The sequence below is a fragment of the Tamandua tetradactyla genome, chromosome 9 (genome assembly GCF_023851605.1).
Source record: "Tamandua tetradactyla isolate mTamTet1 chromosome 9, mTamTet1.pri, whole genome shotgun sequence".
NCBI classification, from domain to species: domain Eukaryota; kingdom Metazoa; phylum Chordata; class Mammalia; order Pilosa; family Myrmecophagidae; genus Tamandua; species Tamandua tetradactyla.
In genome coordinates, this window is record NC_135335.1 from 58919304 (window position 1) to 58939534 (window position 20231).

The window sequence follows — 20231 nt, forward strand, 5'->3', positions numbered from 1 at the left end:
ATATTTTGGCGAGTTTTGTAGATTAAAAATACTGATTTATTCATTTAGATTGTGCAAATATGTCGAGTACCTGTGATATTTTAGGTATTTGTAAGGGAATTAGCAATCAGACACACAGTCTTAGCCCTGAAACATTTTATCCTCTAGTTGAGGTGACAAGAAAACAAGTATTACTGATTTGGGTTCTCCTGATAGTGTTCACAGAGGGTACTGTGCTTTATCAGGCTCACTGATCCATAGTATGGACACAAAGGAATCTTCGTGGAGGAGGTGATACGTGATTAAATCTTTATCTTTTTTTTTTGTATTACATGGGCAAGCACTGGGAAACGAGCCCGGGTCTTCGGCATGGCAGGCGAGAACTCTGCCTGCTGAGCCTTCGTGGCCTTCCCTGATTAAATCTTTAAAGTTGAGAGGCTAGACAGAAAGACATGGAAAGTGGGAAGGGCCTTCCAGCATGTGCCCAGGACAAGCAGTAGGTGAGCCCTGTAGGTTTGGAATTGCTGGTAAGCCGAGTGTATTTGGAGGGTGGAGTGTAGATGGTGAGTTGTGAGAGCTGAGGCTCTTAAATCGGTAGGGAGCAGAGAGGAGAGCCTTGAATGCTACAACAATATTCAGTGAACAGTTCTCCCTGCTGCTTTGTTTGCTTGAGGCATTCTTTATTCCTTGTGCAGCAGCTTGTTCTAGAAGACTTTGCTGTTTCACTAGGAAGGAAATATGAAGGTCAGTTTTTCCTTTATCTCTTAGGCGATTTAAAAGCAGAACACATATCAGCTTCCTTTTACTGTATTCCTGGTCTTTACTTGGCCCTCTCAGTTCTCCAGAGACTGAGAAAGGCCTTCTAAGCAAAAGGTGCCTTCTGTCCCAGAGCTAAAGGGTTTTTTAATCAGTCAAAGCTGACAAACCCTCAGAATCTCTTCTCTGTGCTTTCTAGTTGGTCCTTTTCAAAAGTCTTCCTGCCCTTTCTGCCTGGTGGTCTTGTGACAGCTTACACTGTTTAGGTAGAAGGGAAAGCAGTGATGGCCGCCCCTCTACCGTTGGGTAAAACGTTCCCCTCCTGTTTTTATACTTGCACACTTCAGTACAGTAGCCGCTTGCCACATGTGGCTATTTTCATTTATTGAATTTAATTAAAATTAAGTAAAATGTAAAGTTCAGTTCTTCATTCACACTGGCCACATGTTAAATGCTCAGCAACCACATGTGGCTACTGGCTACTATATTGGACAGTGTAGAAACAGACATTTCTATCATCACAGAAGTTTCTAATTGGATAGCACTGTTAACAGAGTCAGCTTTTCTTTCATGAAAAGTTGTTTTCAAATATTTGATAAATGAGTGAATATTCTTAGTTTGTAATTTTTAGTTTTAGTGACTAATAAGGGAACATTTAAGTAATTCTGTTTTTTTTTTTTTTTATGCTCTCCGATTTAAAATATATTTGCTTGTGGGTGGGCCACGGTGGCTCAGCAGGCAGAATTCTCGCCTGCCATGCTGGAGAACCTGGTTCGATTCCCATGCCTGCCCATGCAAAAAAAAAAAAATATATATATATATATATATATGTATTTGCTTGTTACTTGATGATGTATTTGACTGTATGAGAATGGATGCTTATTTTTCTTTTGGCCTAAATCATAGGTAATCTTACCTAAAGTAAAAATATCCTTCTTATGTGAAATGAAAGGAAATCTAGAAATAAAAATACTGGCAATTTCTTTTTAGTGGTAGATTGTGTTAATTTTCTGAGCAATGTCATAAATCAGTGGTCATATAAACAACCATTTGTGCCCATTCATGTTTCATCTTGCAGATATTTCTGTTGATTGTCTTCATGTGTATAACCTTACTGATCGCCAGCCTCATCTGCCTTACTTTACCAGGTATGAGCTTACCCTTGTTTTTAGCTAGTAGCGTATAATGGGACTTTGTTTTAAAAGGGTATATCTTGGGGAAATGTGATTTTTTTCATCAAGTATAAACTAGAAATAGTTTCTGTCTCTTAATTTTTATTGAATATTGGGACATTGGTCCATTTAGAGTTCACCACCTTTTTGGACTCATTTATATTAGAACAGAAGGGGACAAACCAAGATAAAAATTTATGATTCATTTTGGAAGTAAAAAGTACTCATTTTCCATGGACATTGTCTTATGTAATCTCAAAAAGTCATCTGAATTACTTGTCATTTTTAAAAATAATACTTTTGATGTTTATTATCAAATTATGTATTTGTGTTTAAAAGTGACTTATGTTCATACCCATACTGTTTTGAGGGAAGTTGCGAAGAAGCCTGTGGTTTACCAGCATTGGGTCTTGTAAGACTTCACTGTTGAGATGATTTACTTTGATTTGGAGGTAGTATCATTCAGTGGGCACAAGCATGAGTTTTGCCATCATGTAGACTTGGGTTCAAATCCAGCTACCTACATTGTGTATTCTTGGGCAAGGCTCTGTTTCTGAGCCTTGATTCCTTAATCTTTAAAATGAAGGTGGCATCTACACTAGGAGCTTGTTGTGAAGATGAATGAGATAAAGTATGGAAAATGCTCAGCACACCGACTAGCCCCTTTTAGATATTAAAAATAGTAATACTCTTGGGAGGAGAATTAATTGCTAGAAGAATAATGCTGAAAATATGGGCCTTGTTTTCCCTAGCCTTATTAAGAGTAAATGTATAAAGTTACTAAATTACATAAATGATCTTTCCTGAGAGACTTTTGTGGTGCTCAGTATTATTTATTTATAACTCTTCGTGAGTCAATCTGTTAACTCTCAGATTGATTTCACTGAAGTTCTGGTATATTTAGATCTCTTAAATTCTTCCTAAGAAAATTGATAATACTCTTTTTAAATTATACTTTTAAAGTATTGTGCCCACGCCATATTAAAATAAGTTTAGCTTTTTGTCTTCATAAGCCAGCCAGTTGAAAAATTACTATGCATTATTTGCACTATTCCTAAATATTAAAAATATTGGCAGCACAAATAATAGAATGTAAATTCTTCACAGCTGACCTATTATGTACATAATAATTTCAGTATATAATAATGACAAAGCAACTCCCCCCCACACACACACAGAAAGCTTTCTCCATCCTGGAAGAACACACAATTGACATGGCAAATCTAGTGCATGTCATAAGAGCTTCTCCCCAACCACTGTTTTGATTTGTGTATGAATCAATCGTACACTCCTTAGAGTTTGTTGTGTTTTTTTTTTAATTGAAGACACTAATATATCAAAATATGATGTCTTTTTAATGTGAAAAACACTAGAACAATAAAAACATCAAGCTTATGTTTCTCTTTACATAGGCTTTTTATTCATCAGCCTTTTTATTTTCAGTATTTGCTGGCCGCTGGTTAATGTCATTTTGGACGGGGACTGCCAAAATCCATGAGCTGTACACAGCTGCTTGTGGCCTCTATGTCTGCTGGCTGACTGTAAGGGCGGTGACAGTTCTGGTGGCATGGATGCCCCAGGGACGCAGAGTGATCTTCCAGAAGGTTAAAGAATGGTCCCTCATGGTAGGTTTCAGAAATAAAACCTGCTACCATCTGACAGGGGTAGTGAATGTTTCCATTCATTTCTCTCTTCGTCTTATTTTTGTTTCTTCATTATGCTGCTAGTGTCAAGAGAGTTTTTTGAATTAAAAGTAATGTTCCTTTAAGACAGTAGCTTTCTGGTTCATTCTGAGAGCCATATACATAGATTAATATATCTATTTTGAGGGTTAAAGGAAAAACGCACACAACTATATTTGCAGTATAGGAACCAGCTAATTCAGTCTTCTAGGCTTACCCTATTAGTCCCTTGTTGAAAGACATATGTTTTCTGAGGCTACATTAATAAAGGTTAAGGAAGATCAGCAGAAACCAAGACAGCTTTAAAGACTGATTTCATAGTTGCCCTTTCACAGTATTGCTGCTCTTCTTTTCTGTGTGTCTGCTTTATTTTCCTCTTGCCATTTAGTCCAAATTCTAGAGTAGCCTTGTGGCTTATTGTATTGGGCAGCACAGATATTAGACATTTCTGATTTCATTGTAAGTTCTGTTGGACAGATCTCTTTTTGAGGAAGATGGTTTGGTCAGCTGGAGTGATCACCTGAGCAATGTTGTACAGATCCCTGCCCCTATTACAGGAGTCACAGGCAGCCTGTGTTTGGGTCACTGATGGGTAGGGACCTGGGCCAGTCAATGACTCTTGTTGGTCAAATGAAAGCGTAATCCTCAGAATGGGATTGTGAGAAAAAGAACCACAGACACCTAGTTAATATGTAATAAAATGAATTTTCTAGACTTTCCCCTTTGTATAGCAGCATCGCATAGTAATTTCAAGTTTTCATATTAGCTTGAGCTTTTATAGTTACATAGTCTAGAAACCTAATTTAAACATGAACTTAAAAGCATGTAAACTGTTAAAGTTATTATATTGTAAGGCATCAGGTAAAAGAAGAAAACTGAACTTCAAAATACAGTAAAGAGTTTGGCTGAAAATCAGAGAGATTACTTTTGATGCAATGACATTTTATTTCCTAACAGATAATGAAGACGTTGATAGTTGCAGTGCTGCTGGCTGGAGTCGTGCCACTCCTTCTGGGGCTTCTGTTTGAGTTGGTTATTGTTGCTCCACTGAGAGTTCCCTTGGATCAGACACCTCTTTTTTACCCGTGGCAGGTAAATGCATGTCGTTTGCACTTGATATTTTGTTAAGGATTTAGGATCAGAAAAATCCTTTTATTATATTCAGGGGTTTTAAGTGGTTTCTTTTGAAAAGTGCTTTAACTTTTTCTAGTCTAGAAAGCCATGTAAAGTTGATTAAATGCCTTTTGCAGATATTATTGACCTTGGTGAGTGCACACATTCAAGTATCAAGGGAGGAAAAGCTAGGTTGCAGGGGATTGAAAAGTGAAGGGTAGAATAGGACAGTAAGTGCAGATAATACTTGCAGGGAGTTTGGCTATGCCAAGAGGAAAGAAAAAGTGAGAGGGAAAAATAAGCATTTCTCTATTTAAAGAAAAAAAAGCCTTTAATCTTTTGCTTTCAAAGTATGCAGATTATTTAAACAACCTCAAAAGAGCTTATTTTATAGGTTAAAATGTCACTAGCTGTTCATTTAGACTTCACCAGTATTAAAAGATACAAACAAAAGTGTTGGTCTTTTCACCTTTCAGCTAGGGCATAGTACCTTACTCTTTTGTCTTTGGGATTTTAAGCAATGACTTGCACATTTGAATAATTACAGTGTGTTTACCCACAAAGTCATAGCCTCAGTAATAAAGACATCTTGAGGGAGCCCACGTGTCACAGCAAAGGTCAAAATGCTCTTATTTTGGGAAAAATAAAATTAAACTTTATAATAGAAAAAAATTTAACTTATATTGAACTCAGAGACTGAAGTTATTAATGTCGTAGAATTCAGAGCTTAGATTCTTAAAAAATATTAAAGAAAAGGAGCTAGGCAATAACTTTGATTATTCAAAAGCTTTTCAGGTCTACTTTTACCTTTTCTTTGCCTATTACAATGGATTTTTCAAAACTGAAAATTATTTGGGACATATTTACCTTACTGCTCTCCTGATAAACCTCCATTAACTTTATCAGAAATATTTACTTGAGTGTTTTAATGTCTGTCTGTTCCAGTTTGCTAGCTGCTGGAATGCAACACACCAGAGACAGATTGGCTTTTAGTAAAAGCAGACTTATTTCATTAGTTCTTCAGAGGAAAGGCAGCTAACGTTCAACTGTTCTTTCTTACGCGGAAAGGCACAGGGTGATCTCTGCTGGCCTTCTCTCCAGGCCTCTGGGTTCCAACAACTTTCCCCGGGGTGATTTGTTTCTGCATCTCCAAAGGCCTGGGCTGAGCCGTGAGTGCTGAGATGAGGTATGCGAAGCTGCTTGGGCTGTGCTATATTGAGCTCTCTCATTTAAGCACCAGTCAATTAAATTAAACATCAGTCTTGCAGCAGGCACGCCTCCTAGCCGAGTGCAGGTGTAATCAGCAACTGATGAGGTTCACGTACCATTGGCTCATGTCCACAGCAACAGAACTAGGTACCTTTATCTGGCCAAGTTGACAGCTGAACCTAACTACCGCAGTACCCAAACCCTGTGTTGTGTAACTGAGGTGAAAATGAAACTACAGGAGGACTTCTTGAGGAACTTACACTCTGGCGGGAAAGATAATTGGGCCTGTGATTGAGAGCAGCACCAAGGAACCTGTGGCATTGTGTAGGAGAGGAATTTAACCTGAGACTGCCAGGTGTCAACTGTGGTTCTCTATAGGCAATACTGTCTGAGATACCTAAATAGAGTAAGGAGGAGTGACTAAGACAGGAAGAAGATAGTCCAGGAAGGGATGGATGGACAGACCCAGATGTGAGGTACAGCATGCACGTGTAGGTTGGCCTTAGTCTAGTTTGGCTTATAGACTAGAATAGGTGAGAGAAATGGGAAATAAAGAGAAATACTATGTATACATGATGCTATTCTGTAAGAAATGCTACATCAGTGACTGAAGGAAAGCTATTTTAACAGAATAATGCCAGCTAATAAAGGTAGAGGGACAAACAATTAGAAAATCGCCATTTTGCCATACCTAACAAAATAACTGATTCCAGCAAGGATTGTCAGTGGATGCTGAAACTATCCTGGATGGTTACTGGATCTTAAGTTACTGTTGCTGCTTTATTAGCAGCTAATGTTTAGTTTTATTCTGTCCTTCCTGCTAGATAAGATCTATTGACACACCCAGTCATAGAATTACCTATGCTTTTTGGCAGCACCAGATATAGAACAAAGCCCTCCTTCCTAAAATCCTCTCCAAAATCACCTAACACAAGCTGAAATCCTGTGATCCAAACCTTTCCTCATACTTTGTTACTGAAGCACCCCAAGTTCCTCATGGCATGTATCCTGTTTCACCACAGCATAACCCAAATATGTTTGGCCCAGATATGTTCATGGTGGTCTTAACAGTACCCAACATCACTTAAGAAGTCATGGTCTCCTTAGATAATTGTTTGACACTATGAAACTTTAAAAATGCTTGTATAATTATGGCTCAGCAGTTTCCCTTTTCAGAATTGACTGCAAAGAAATATTTACATGTAGGCAGAAGGAGGCATAAACAAGGCTATTTTCAGCTATTATGTCGTTTTTTATAATGGCAAAGAAATTGTAAGCAACACAGATAATTCATCAGTAGAGGGAGACTAAATAAAGTGTGGCATGTGCATGCTTTTGAATTCTGTACAACAGTTAAATAATGCAATGGATGACATGACTCAAAACATGCCTTGAGTGGGTGGAAAGTAGAAGTTGTATTTGCACAGTATGTTGTCCAGTTCTGGATTAAACCCCCAAAGTTAAAGAAGAGCAACTTGCTTTTTCTCCATTTCTAACTCTTAAGCTATTTGCCTTTCCTACATCAAGGGGCTGCACATCTCTTTTTGAAATTCTAGCAGAGGATCTGTGTCGTGTATCCTTTCCTGTTGGCAGGGACGATAGATCTTGAAAGAGCTTGAAGCTCAGTAATCATTGGACCTTCTCAAGGGAAGGTCAGGATTAACCTCACTTGTGTGCTTTCCTTACTCCTAATAACTGAGAGAGCTGAAATGGTGGGTTGGGTTTTCCCACCTGTGAGCTAGGGAAGGTCTAGGGAAAGAAGAGAGGCTTTTCTCCCTGTTAGGGGAGAAAAGGTGGATGTTGGCTTTCTTTTATCCCAGAGTTCTAAAGGGTAAAAGATCCTTTTGCATCCCTTTAGGAGATTCTCGCAGTTAGACCTGAGCCTTTTTGAGCTGGCATTGGAAAAATAAGTGATTTATCTAAGGGGGTCAAACAGCTACAGGAAGAAAGATCAGACAGAACAATCAGAACACATGCCCAGTCACAGAACTGCTTGATGTGCCATGAGCTTCCAAATCTCAGGAAAAACAAAACACATGAGACTGAATGGGATGGGGTGATATAGCACAGAATTGTGAATATAAATAACACCACTGAAGTGTACACTTAATAATGGTTAAAATAACTCTGTGATATGTATGTATAGTTACAGTTTTATAAAAAAATATAAGAGGGTGATGCAAAAGTGGCTCAGTGGCAAGAATCTTTGCCTGCCAAGCTGGAGACCTGGGTTTGATTCTTGGAGCCTGCCCATGCCAATAATAATAATAATAATAATAAGAGATTGAGTGCAGTGGTGTATGCACAAATAGCAACAAAATGTAATTGATGTGGAGCTATATGGTATGAATTTCAAACAAATTCAATCAGTGAATTAAAGACATGGATAGTCACCACTGAGGCTCAGATTGGAGTCCTGAAAGATCAATACAAAGCACAGAGCAAAATGGACTAATAGGAAATTGAGAGGAAAGATAAGTGTTTGGAAGGATACATCCAAGGAAATTATATCAATAATAGTACTTCCAGAAGAAAAAATATAAGGCAGGTTATAAAGGGTTTTATGTCTCATGCCAAGGACTTCAGGGTTGTAATCAGGGAAACCTATTTCCATGATATGATTGGCACTTGAAGAGGTCACTTGGTTGGGATGGGGGCTAGGGGTAGTGATCCCCCTGGCTCCACGGCAGGGTACCAGTGAGTCGCCTCCTGTGGCAGTAGTATTGGGAATTGGAGAGCAGTGGAAAGTCTAATGACATTTCAGGATGAGAACTGTAAATGCACCAAACTATAAGCTTATCTGTGAGCCTTTAGTGTGGTTTCTTTAGGCAAAATTTGGCTCCACATTCTTCTTTTCCCATAGTAAGCTCAGCCTGAGGATGGTTTCATGAAATAAAGTCATGGGTTTTTTTATTTGCTTGAGATCTTCATTAATGTTCATACTTCTCCAAATTATCTTAGGAAAGTAATATAGATGTCCAAAAGCTAGAAGAATGATTTTTGATAGAAGCATTGAACCAAAAATGTGGGAGGAAAAATTCCCTAGTGTTTCCAGTGTATGTTCGTCTTTTGTAAAATTGTTGCCAATCCTGCAGAATTTCTGGTTTTAAGTAAAGTAATATAAGAAAATTGTACAGCCTCATTGGTGGGTTAATCGCTAAAAACAAAACAAAAAAATCTGTTCAATGGTTTTTATTACCCTAGGACTGGGCACTTGGAGTTCTGCACGCCAAAATCATTGCAGCTATAACACTGATGGGGCCTCAATGGTGGTTGAAAACAGTAATTGAGCAGGTAAGAAAGATCAGTTTTCAGGAGTAAGAGTGATTATGTTTGGGCGATGAGATTCTTATTCGTATCTAAGATTTTAGCTAGTAGTTTGAAGTTTCTAGAACCTTGTCCAAAGCAGAAGTGAAACTTGCTATTATGTGCTTTTTTCTAGGCAAGAATTTTTTTTTTTTTGACCTCCTGTTCTTTCTGCTTTTAATTTCCCCAGGATTGGGATGGGAAAGAGGGATTCAAGGCAAGGGTTAAAGGGCAGTAGAAATCCTTTCTTGGTAGCTAAAGCCTTCTGCATGAACCAAATGCTGGTTCTCCTGGGGGCCCTGTGTGGGTTCTTTTGGAGGTCCTTTAGGGGCTCACACACACACACACACACACACACACACACACACTCACTCACTCACTCACTCACTCACTCACTCACTCACTCACTCATACACACTGCTCCCTTCAGTGGATAGGCAAGAATTTTGATTCTTTTTGGTGTTCAGGTTTCTGAATCTTCACTACGTTGGGGGAAAGAAAATTAGATGTGTTATGAAAGGCAATAAATAAAGGGAAAAAAAAGAAAAAACAGTAATAGACTTTACAAGCAGAGCTGCGGGCAGGCCACGGTGGCTTAGCAGACAGAGTTCTTGCCTGCCATGCCGGAGACCCGGGTTCACTTCCCAGTGCCTGCCTATATTAAAAAAAGCAGAGCTGCTTGGGAATATTCTAGCTTCATAGTACTAAGGACTGTTATTATATTAAAGAATCCATCAAATAATTAGAATCATCAGGAAAAAAAATGTGCTTCTGGGCACTAATAAAAGCTAGGAAATATGATAATTCATTTTAAGAACATCTCTATGCAAAAATAACCAACATAAGATTTCAGTATTTATTTCTTTAGTTTTAGCTATGTAGAAATTTTACTTGGGTGCGAACCTCTTTAATTTCAGACCAGCAGCAAATAAGTGAGGCGTTAGTAGTTCTGTGGTATCCTTTAGATACATGTGAATAAAAACTGGTTATCAGTCCAGCATGCACAAAAACTCCTTTGCCAGGAGATCTTGATTCTTGGAGGTGGGGGAAACCAGGAAACCATTTTAGATGCTATTTCTAACGTATCAGCTGTTTCAGAAGTTTACCATAAGTGAGATGGATTGGAGGGGTCATGACTGCATGTCCTCATAATGGGAATGCCAGTTTACTCTGGCCCTTGTGCAGGAGTGTGAAAATAAGGGTTTAGTCATAGCTGAAGCGTGTGAGTGTTGATCCTTAATAATATCTTGTTTCCTGATGCATTATTTTCTCACATGTGCATGTGATTTTTTAAACGTTTTTTGTGAAATAAAACATATAGACAGAAAAAAGAAAGAAAAGGCAATAATTTTCGAAGTATATTTTAACAGGTAGTTACAGAACAGATTTCAGAGTTTGCTATGAGTTACCATTCTGCAATTTCAGATTTTTTCCTCTAACTGCTCCAAAACACAGGAGCCTAAAAGAAATATCAGTATTGTGATTCAGCAACCATACTCATCTGTTAAATCCTGTTTTCTCTGTTACTCCTTCTTTGATCCTTTGATCCTTCTCCCAATCTTTAGGGCTCTTTGGGGAATGTCCATTCTAAATTTTTCATGTTGGAAAGGGGTATTGACAATCAAGGATAGGAGGGTGTAAATAGTTGATAGTCTTGGAGACCCTGACTCCTCTGGGTTTCAGGATTTATCTGGTCTAGGAACCCTTTGGAGGTTATAGGTTTCAAGAAAGTTAACTTAGTGAAAGTTAACTTAGTCTTGGAGACCCTGACTCCTCTGGGTTTCAGGATTTATCTGGTCTAGGAACCCTTTGGAGGTTATAGGTTTCAAGAAAGTTAACTTAGTGAAAGTTAACTTAGTCTTGGAGACCCTGACTCCTCTGGGTTTCAGGATTTATCTGGTCTAGGAACCCTTTGGAGGTTATAGGTTTCAAGAAAGTTAACTTAGTGAGGGAAACTTTTTATAGAGTCTCAGTTTGAGCCCTAGGTGTTCTTATGTGTTAACAAGGATGATGTTTGTTGGGGACTGGCAAACCAAGGCAATTAGCAGTACCTAGCTGAAGCTTGCATAAGAGTAGCCTCCAAAATAGCCTCTCAACTCGATTTGAATTCTCTTAGCCACTGATGCCTTATTTTGTTTTACTTCTTTTCCCCCTTTTGTCCTAGAAGGCCTTGTCAATCCCAGGGCCAGGGGCAGGGCCAGGCCTATCCCTGGGAGTCATGTTGCACATTGTCAGGGAGATTTTTCACCCTTAAATGTCATGTCCCATGTGGGTGAAGGGTAATGATTTTCCTTGCAAGAGTTAGGTTTAGAGAGAGAGGCCCGCCACATCTGAGTACAAAAAGAGGTTTCCTGGAAGCAATTCTTAAGCCTCTTAGCTTCTCCACTATAGAAATAAGTATGATGAGAACATGCTTCAAAATCAAGGGCTTGGCCTATTTTCTTGGGAGTCCCCAATGTTTGAGAGGGTATGGGGTTTTTCAGATGGGAAAGTTTAGTAGTTACCTATCTTATCTTCGGTCCCTCTGGGAATTCTACGAATACTTCTAATTATTCTGCCAATACTATTTAATTATACATTCCACCATAATCTGGGATGTATCCAGGTATTATATTAAGCTCTACAGAATTACAAGTCCTTGTTTCCTTTTTGGGCTCCATGTGTATGAGTTGTTTAAATGAGCTGTCCAGACAGGTTGATTTAGATTGTGTATTACAGAAAATGTAGGTTCTAGATAAATAAACCTCTCTGCCTTTGGTCTCTTACAGTAGACCTAGAGTACATACACTGTCATCTTTTACCCTGCCTGTATTCAGGTTTACCTTAGTACCAGCCAGATCGGCTTTGTTTGTATCTCTAATTGAAGCCTAATCTTTTTTTCTATTTCTTTATCTGTTGTTGTATGTAGTAATGCTGACTTTCAGAGCTGCAGAACTCAGCCCTGAGTCTTAGGTATCACCGAGATACTCGAAGTTTCAAAGAAATACCAGCTTATACAGATATAGCTCAGTGTTTCAGGGTTTAGAAAAATACTTACAATTTCGAACTAAATGTGGCTGCTGTAAGAGGTTACAATGTAGGCTCCAGTTTTCTTATAAGTATTTTCTGAGAGAAACTATAGCATAATTGTTCTTTTGTTTGTGACTTGTTTTGCATGACACATTGTCCCCAAGGTTCATTCAGTTTGATGTCATTCTTTTTTGTACCCTGTGTGTGATATTTAAGGAAAATAGTTGGGATTGGTTGAGAAACACTGGGATGCCTTGCTTTCTTAATTAAAAGAGATTTGGGTTGCTTTCTTTGATATTGTAGGCATGCCATTGGAGGGATAAGCCTATTTATCATTCATATCTTAATGCTCACGGGCTACTCCTGAGGTGATCAGGTTGAGTTGGACTACATTCTGTTGCTGGGCTGCGAGAGGTTTAAGTGCTGGGGCTGGGGTGGGGGAAGGAGAAGAAAATGAGAATGTTTTGTTTCCCTTGGCACTACACTTTTATTTTCCATTACTCCTAATATCTTCCCACTTCCATTGATCCTTTCCTTTGCAGTGTTATTCCACAGAATTTTCTGGATTAAATGAAATGTTCTGGACGCTCTTGGAATTTTTTTTATATTCACTATAGAATTCTTCCATAATAAAATTTTACTTAAAATACCTTTTGATTTGTTAAAATTTGATTTATATAATAACATACATCTGTCTTATACAAGATATGTATAAAGTTAAAGTTACATCAAATTATGTGGTCTTCAACTGAACTAGATACTATCTGGTATTGTACTAGGGTAGTATATAATGATTCTAGATTAGTGTCTTATTTCATGACTTAGCATAGCTGGCTGTATAATGTTGGGGGGCAAATTCATTTCGTTAAACACTTGCAGGCACTCTGTTTATATTTGTGTTAAGACTTTGCTTTGACTTGAGAAACAATTAACCGGTTGGAGGAATGCTTCTGGGTTGATGGATTCAACCACTGGCTTGTATTCAGTACAGATTGCTCTGTTAACCTGGAGGAATTTGTCTCACATCCTTATTCTAATTTGTTTTTTCCAATGTTTTAGGTTTACGCAAATGGTATCCGGAATATTGACCTTCACTATATTATTCGTAAATTGGCAGCTCCAGTGATTTCTGTGCTCTTGCTTTCCTTGTGTGTACCTTATGTCATAGCATCTGGCGTTGTTCCTTTACTAGGTGAGTAGTGCTGGCTTGTGAAACTTAGAAAGAGCACTCGAACATCGTTATCTTCTTGTCACTTCTAGGCATCACAGGCTGTTTGACTTCAAATTCTTTATTTGTAAATACAAATTCAGTTAAAACATAAATATATCATCCAATTGAAACAATGAAAATTTCCTTTTCTTAGATTTGACTATTCACAGTATGATTAGGAGGGTCATAGAGCCCTTTGGTACGTCTTCTTTCTAGCCGGGTTGATAAAATAGTGAAATAAAGACTCCCCTAAAAATAGGTAGGAGCAGATTTCCTTCGAGATATCTTCTGATGGGAAATGCTACGATCGTATACCTATACAATCAAGTGTGAGTATTATATTTAATTTTTTCCAAAACATTCTTTAGCATAAAAAGAAAATCAGAGAGGTGAATAAACCTCAGGTGCTAATTGGTAACACTTTTAACAACTGGAAAAATATATCTTATTGTTGTATAGTGGAGAATTCTGATGGGATCAGCACAAAGTTTTCTGCTCCAAAGCATTTTCTTCTGAATTCCTTCCTATAGTGAGTAGTGTTGCTTAAGTCAGAAACCTCAAGAGGTCATCAGTGTCATCTCAGACTCTGCTCTTCATACTCATTTGGTCTCCAAGTCCCAATTTTCTGACCTCAAGAATCTGTCTTCTCTGTTGCCTTTCGACTTACCATCTCCGTCATCTCTGATCCGAACTTTAATAGCCTCCTGTTTGGCTTTCCTACTTTGAGCCCCCATGACACTAGGCCATGACACTTCTTGGCACTGTGGCCATAACAACCTTCAGAAGAATGCCTTTCATTGTTCCCCTGTGGTCTTCTTTTTCAGGGGGTTCTCCATGGTCTTTAAAATATAATTCAAGGATGGTGCAGTGGCAGAATTCTTGCCGGAGACCCAGGTTCAATTCCCAGAGCCTGCCCATGTGAAAAAAAATAATAATACAATTCAAAATCCTTGGCATAGTTTATAAAGATCCTTCTCTTGATTTTCCCTAGGGTTCCAGTTTGGTTCTCACCTCCCTCCCCCACACCTTGGCCCAAACTCCATTTCTTATATTCCCAAGTTTCAGTTGGCATCTTCTCAGGCATCCTGTGTTCTTCCCCCCTTTGCTCCTTCATTTGTTTGATCCTTCTGTCAAAAAAAATGTTTTATTAACTCCATCTTAGAGAGGAGGAGAGTGAGGTTTACAGAGCTTGGGAATCTTGCCCAAAGCTTGCTTTTAAGGAGAGGGACTAAAATTCAGCTCCAAAGCCCTTGTCCTTTACACCAAGCACACTGTTGCTGGTGTTTGAGAATAATCCAGTTGAATACATTAATTTTGTAATATCCTTCAATGTACTTCTGCTTTTAAAACCTTTTCCCCTCAAAGGAAGAATTAAAACTCTTGAATTAAATGTAGAAAAATAAATATTTGGATGTTCTAATGGTTTCAGGAACAGATCTTTCATTGTAGAAGCACAGTTTTGTGTTTTTTTTTTTAATTATGAACATGATTGACATATAATTGACACCACTCTTTCTGAGCATTAGAGGCCTGAAGTGTTTGAACTGGATGGGATTTTAGCAATCATCTAATCCAGCTCCTCTGCCTCACTGAGGAGTCAAGTGGTTTTCAGCAATTCTAGCTCATGCAGATTGTGGTATTGGAGGCCAGACTGAAGCTTGGATGCTTCTCTGGAATGCCCCTTCTGGTCTGACAGCACCCTCAGTTAGGGAACACACATATTTTCATTTCACTGCTATCTTGCATATATTCAGAGTTCCTCTTTTTTGGTTTTACAGGTGTTACTGCGGAAATGCAAAACTTGGTCCACCGGCGGATTTATCCATTCTTACTGATGGTTGTGGTCTTGATGGGCATCTTGTCCTTTCAGGTCCGCCAGTTTAAGCGCCTTTATGAACATATTAAAAATGACAAGTAAGTTTGGAGTTCCTTTTTGTAGCCGTTCTTTTTAAGATGTTCTCATTTCTTAATTTTTATGCTTATTATAAACTGCAGGAGGGAAAAGTACTCAGATCATGGATATATTTTTAGATAGAACTTGCAGTATTTGCTGACAGGGTTGGATGTGGACTGTGACGGAGAATGGAGGTAAGGACTCCATTGGTCTGAATAACTGGCAACATGGAAATGGAGAAGACTGGGAGAAACTGATTTGGAATGAAGATTGTTAATGCCCATGCTACAGTAGTTTTTCTTTCTGTTTTCTAATGTTTTGGTGTACAAGTATTTCAGACCAAAGCATATTCTCATCGTATCTTGATGTGTTCTGTGATTACTCATGTGTCAGGTAGTGCTATGTATATTACATTAGGTATTGCTCATTTGTCATTTAAAACATTTGCAAAATCCTCGGTTTGAAAAGAATTTTTCAGTTGGGAATGGGTCAGGTAAGCAATGGCTGACTTGAGGAAAAGAAATTAGTAGGAGAAAAGTAAATGGATTAAACTATGAGATCATGAATAAAGAGACAGTAGGATTAGAGCAATTTTTAAAAAGTAAAAGCACATTGCCAACTCTAGCATTGTCCTCCAGGGGTCTTGCTCCCCAGGCTATTGGTCCACCCCCAGGCATTGTCCCATAGTTAGTGAGGCAGATCATGAGCTGATTTTCCTTCATTCTTGCCACCATCATGGGAGGTTTCAGTGTCCTTGTGAACTGTCTCTCCAGCCTTAGCATTCCAACCACAGTAACCTCTGCTACTACAGTCCTGCACCCTTTACCACAACCTTCTGCCTTTATCACATCTGAAATCTTAAGAACACTTAATATTCTGTTGCGGGCCATGACCTGTTATCCATATGCACTCATTTCCAACCATCTCCCCTTCAACCTCATTGGGATCTTGAATCCTTTGATTTCTCCTTTTCTACCAGGCTACTAGAGCTTTTCAGGTCTTACCATCCTCCTTTCCAGCTTTCTTTCATTTCTATGTATTTTTCTCATGTGTGTCTACTGTCTTAATGTGAAATTCTGCAGATAAATAAATCCTCTGCATAAATCTGCTCCATCTTACCCGCCTGGCCTCTGAGTTTGAGCTTTTGAGACCCCTTAACCTACAGTGTGGAGCCCATGCTTCATCACACAGCATCTGCGTCCTCCCTGCTTTTGGCTTCTGTTCACATTCCTTCCCACAAATCCAGACCTCTCTTCAATGTGCCTGACTTTGTGCCTTTTGCAAGTATTCATTCCAGCATTCCCCCTTTCTACTTAACCTTTGCAGAATTAGTAGGAGTAAGATGATCTAATTTGCATTAAAAAGTGTCACTCGCTGCTCTTGGGAAGGACGTTTTAGCATGTAAGATCATACTTTTATTTTTACAGGAAATTAACTACTCTGTTTTTCCTATCTAGATACCTTGTAGGGCAGCGCCTTGTGAACTATGAACGGAAGTCTGGCAAACAAGGCACATCTCCGCCACCTCCACAGTCGTCCCAAGAATAAAGTGGTTGTCTCAAGTATCTTGACCTTCCCTTTGCCTTTACGTGTCCTTTTTTGTGGACTTCTCTCTGGAGATTTTCCCCGGTGATCTCTCAGCATTGTTTTTAAGTTAAATGTATTGACTTGTATTCTCGGCCTTCAGAGAGCAGCAGGTTAGGGCTACCCTGCTCTCCCTGCATCCTCCGACATCTCTGCTGTCTGAGATCTGTATATGTGTAAATAGAAGTTCCTTGATGCCCTAAAACCTCGGATTAAACAGAATGTGCATTGTACATCTTTAAACAAAATGTATATTAATTTATTAAATCTAGTTGTCACTTTATTTTGGACCTGCTGTGATCTTGACAGGAAACGTGCCACAGAGCAGTAGTGCAGAGGCAAGACTTTTTAATGACGTTTTTTTGGAGCCCAATTTAAGGGTGTTCCTAGCAGTTCTTTTTAAGTAAACTGTACATTCTGTCTTTTTGGCTGTTCAGCCTTTACCAAGAACGTAAAAGGAAACAAGTGTAAATCAGCAGTGGAATGTCTGTGGTAAGAAAATCGAACTTTGTGCTTCACTGTTAATCGTTTTTGGAAGTTATTTTGTATAACACCAAAGCTGTTGTACGTTTTCTACTGCCTAATTTTTTTCCCCATGTGTCTGTATTTGTAATAATTGTATAGTATCTTGTGCTAGGTAAGGAAATTATTTTTGATTTTGATAATTTAATATTCCTGGTGATCAGCATTGGGAGTTGGGTTTCTGTGCTTATTAGAGGCATGTCTGTACTTAGAAAAAAAGTCAAAATGAAAATTTTTATTACCTACCCCTCCATTCCCCATCTTTTTTTTTATTATTCTTTTTGACAGCAGTGGCCAAAAGTCATACAAGAGAGATCATAAATCTTACAGGTAACGTCACCAACAATACTGCATCTTACTGGAATTAGCACATTGTGAGATGTTTGCTAGCTGGAGATGTAGTTTGTGGCCTTAGATTGATGGCATTAGAGAAGACCAGTTCATACTCCTAGTCCTCCTGGTTAGCACATCATTGGCTGAGCCTAGGGATTACATCTCTCCAGGTTTTCCATCAGGAAATCCCAACATTTCCAAAGCTTTTTGTTTACAGAATAAAACTACAAATAAAACCAACTTGATTTTATTTGTCCAGAAGGAAACTCGGTGAGCTGGCCTTAAACATAGGAGCAGAAATGTATTCATTGGAAATATGCTGTGAAAGCTCAGTGAACTGAATATTAACAAACCTGGTTTTTCCTCATAACTAAAACTTCAAGTTAGAAGTTTAGAGAACTAGTGAGCATGACTGCACTTATGATCCAAGTATGTAATGGTTATGGAATATTGTAAGGGTAGCACACTTGTTTTTGAGTGGTAATCTTGAGATTTGCATAGAAATGGATAGCATAGGTCTTGAGGAACTATAAAAGAATTCCCATATAGTATTAAAATCCATAGATTAAAATCTGAAGACTGTTTTTATATGAAAGTCAGCCAAACATAACCCACCAAAATCAAGGGCAACATGTTCTGGTTGTTTTTATATTTCAACAATTTTTTCCCTAAGTGGTAAGCAACTACTTTACTCTAAAATATATTTCAAAACATCAGTATCAAAAAAAAAAAAAAAAATCTCGACATAGGATTCAGTGTTACATACTATTTGGCACTTTGTAGTAGCCCAATCTCTTGTATTTGAAATAAGGAATTTACTTGCCCTACCCTTACCTCAAATATTTGATCCTACTGTAAAAAAAAAAACAAAAAACACCACACACAACATTTAAAAATATAATACCAACTGTCATGGTATTATTTCTCTATATAGATTATTTTCTTTGGGAGAAAAGTACTGAATTGAGCACATAACTGATTATTAATTTAGGTTTCTTTTTAAATTTTTCAAAGCGTTTGTAGAACTTGATATAAACTCATTGGGACACTTTATCTGTTTTAACAGTAAGAGATCTAGGTGGGCACCATAAAAAAATGAAAGGTTGTTACACTACAAAATTTTTTTTTTGCATGGGCAGGCACTGGGAATTGAACCCGGGTCTCTGGCATGGTAGGCGAGAACTCTGCCTGCTGAGCCACCGTGACCCACCCATGCCACAAAATTTTAAATGAATCTTATCAAGATATATTTTGTAAAAAAAAAAAAAAAAAAAAAATGAGTGGCCAAAAACTTGCCCTCCATTTCAAAAACTGTCAGGAAATTTTATATTTTCTTAAGAATTTCTCCCTGTTTTTTCTGTTGTGCATTGTCCTATTGTTTTCAAGAGATAATTTCATTAGGGAAACATTTGCTGGTGTAATATTTATTACTTGGGGTAGCATCCAGATTTTATTAACCAGTAGTTTCATAAATATTTAAAACCCATAGTTCAAAAAGTGCTAGTATTGCTGCCCTTCTCCTTGTAGAATTTATTTTTTTAATCATAGTGTAATCTTGTTTCATTTTACATTGGGCTAAAACTGTCTTCAAGGAAGTTTATTAGGAAAGATGGCCTTTTTGCTTTATTTTTAATGCAATTCATAAATTGAAGACAAATCAACATTTAGAGTCAGTTTTACATGACTGGTCATCAAATTGTCATGTATGAAGTGTGCTGTTGTTCATTATTAGCAAATTATGTTTGATTTTTAACCTATGAAGTTCTAATAGTTGAGATGAAAACTGAAGAAAAATGCCAATGTGAAGTTTGTGTATAGCTAGCCTTAAATGTAGCTTCATGTTTTTAGGTTTTTTTTTTTTTTTCCTGGAAGTTAGGTCTCTAGAGAGACAGTGAAGATTGGACATCTTAATTCCAAATGTAAACAAAAAGTAATTTTTATTTCAACATTTAATATAATTGTTATTACTGTGAATTCTTGTCTTGTGTTTTTTTTTCACTTATTCAACTAATAGAAAGTAACCTTCCTTCAAATGATTTTATCTTAGATACACTATTTCTGTTGCATATTGGCAAAATGCTACTATTAAAGTGTAATTCTTGATTGGAGGTTGAATTGATGACTTTTAAAAACCACAGAAAAGGAACACTGGGCAGTTTTGCATTGTAATTTTCATTTGCAAACACATGCACTCACACACATAGGAGAATGTAGTGCCGTTATAAGAATGCTGGCACTTTTTAAAATTTTGCAAGTTAGCCCCTTCATCTCATTTTCAGGGTTGAGTGTTTTAAGCTCTTTACTTGGTGTGGTAATTGTTTTCCATTGTAAAATTAAATGATTTTTTTTTTAAATACTCCAGTTTAGAATGCTTAACTGTTCTGTCGTAATGAAAAGACAAGAGTGAAAACCCTTAATGCTAGAGTGAAATATTCTTAGGAGCATCCTCTATGGCGATCTTC

General features: G+C 37.8%; 1 protein-coding gene across 3 annotated transcripts in view; it reads left to right on the forward strand.

Moving 5' to 3' along the window:
• The window catches only part of MARCHF6 (membrane associated ring-CH-type finger 6), an 85883-nt gene extending 66140 nt beyond the window's left edge, over positions 1-19743 (forward strand). For all 3 annotated transcript variants that reach the window (XM_077116854.1, XM_077116853.1, XM_077116852.1), the window contains exons 20-26: positions 1814-1883; positions 3351-3532; positions 4547-4681; positions 9116-9205; positions 13286-13418; positions 15215-15350; positions 16788-19743. In XM_077116854.1, the coding sequence (XP_076972969.1) occupies positions 1814-1883; positions 3351-3532; positions 4547-4681; positions 9116-9205; positions 13286-13418; positions 15215-15350; positions 16788-16878 (837 nt within the window). In that variant the 3' untranslated portion in view covers positions 16879-19743. The remainder of the gene's footprint in view (positions 1-1813; positions 1884-3350; positions 3533-4546; positions 4682-9115; positions 9206-13285; positions 13419-15214; positions 15351-16787) is intronic.
• The last annotated feature ends 488 nt before the right edge of the window (positions 19744-20231 follow it).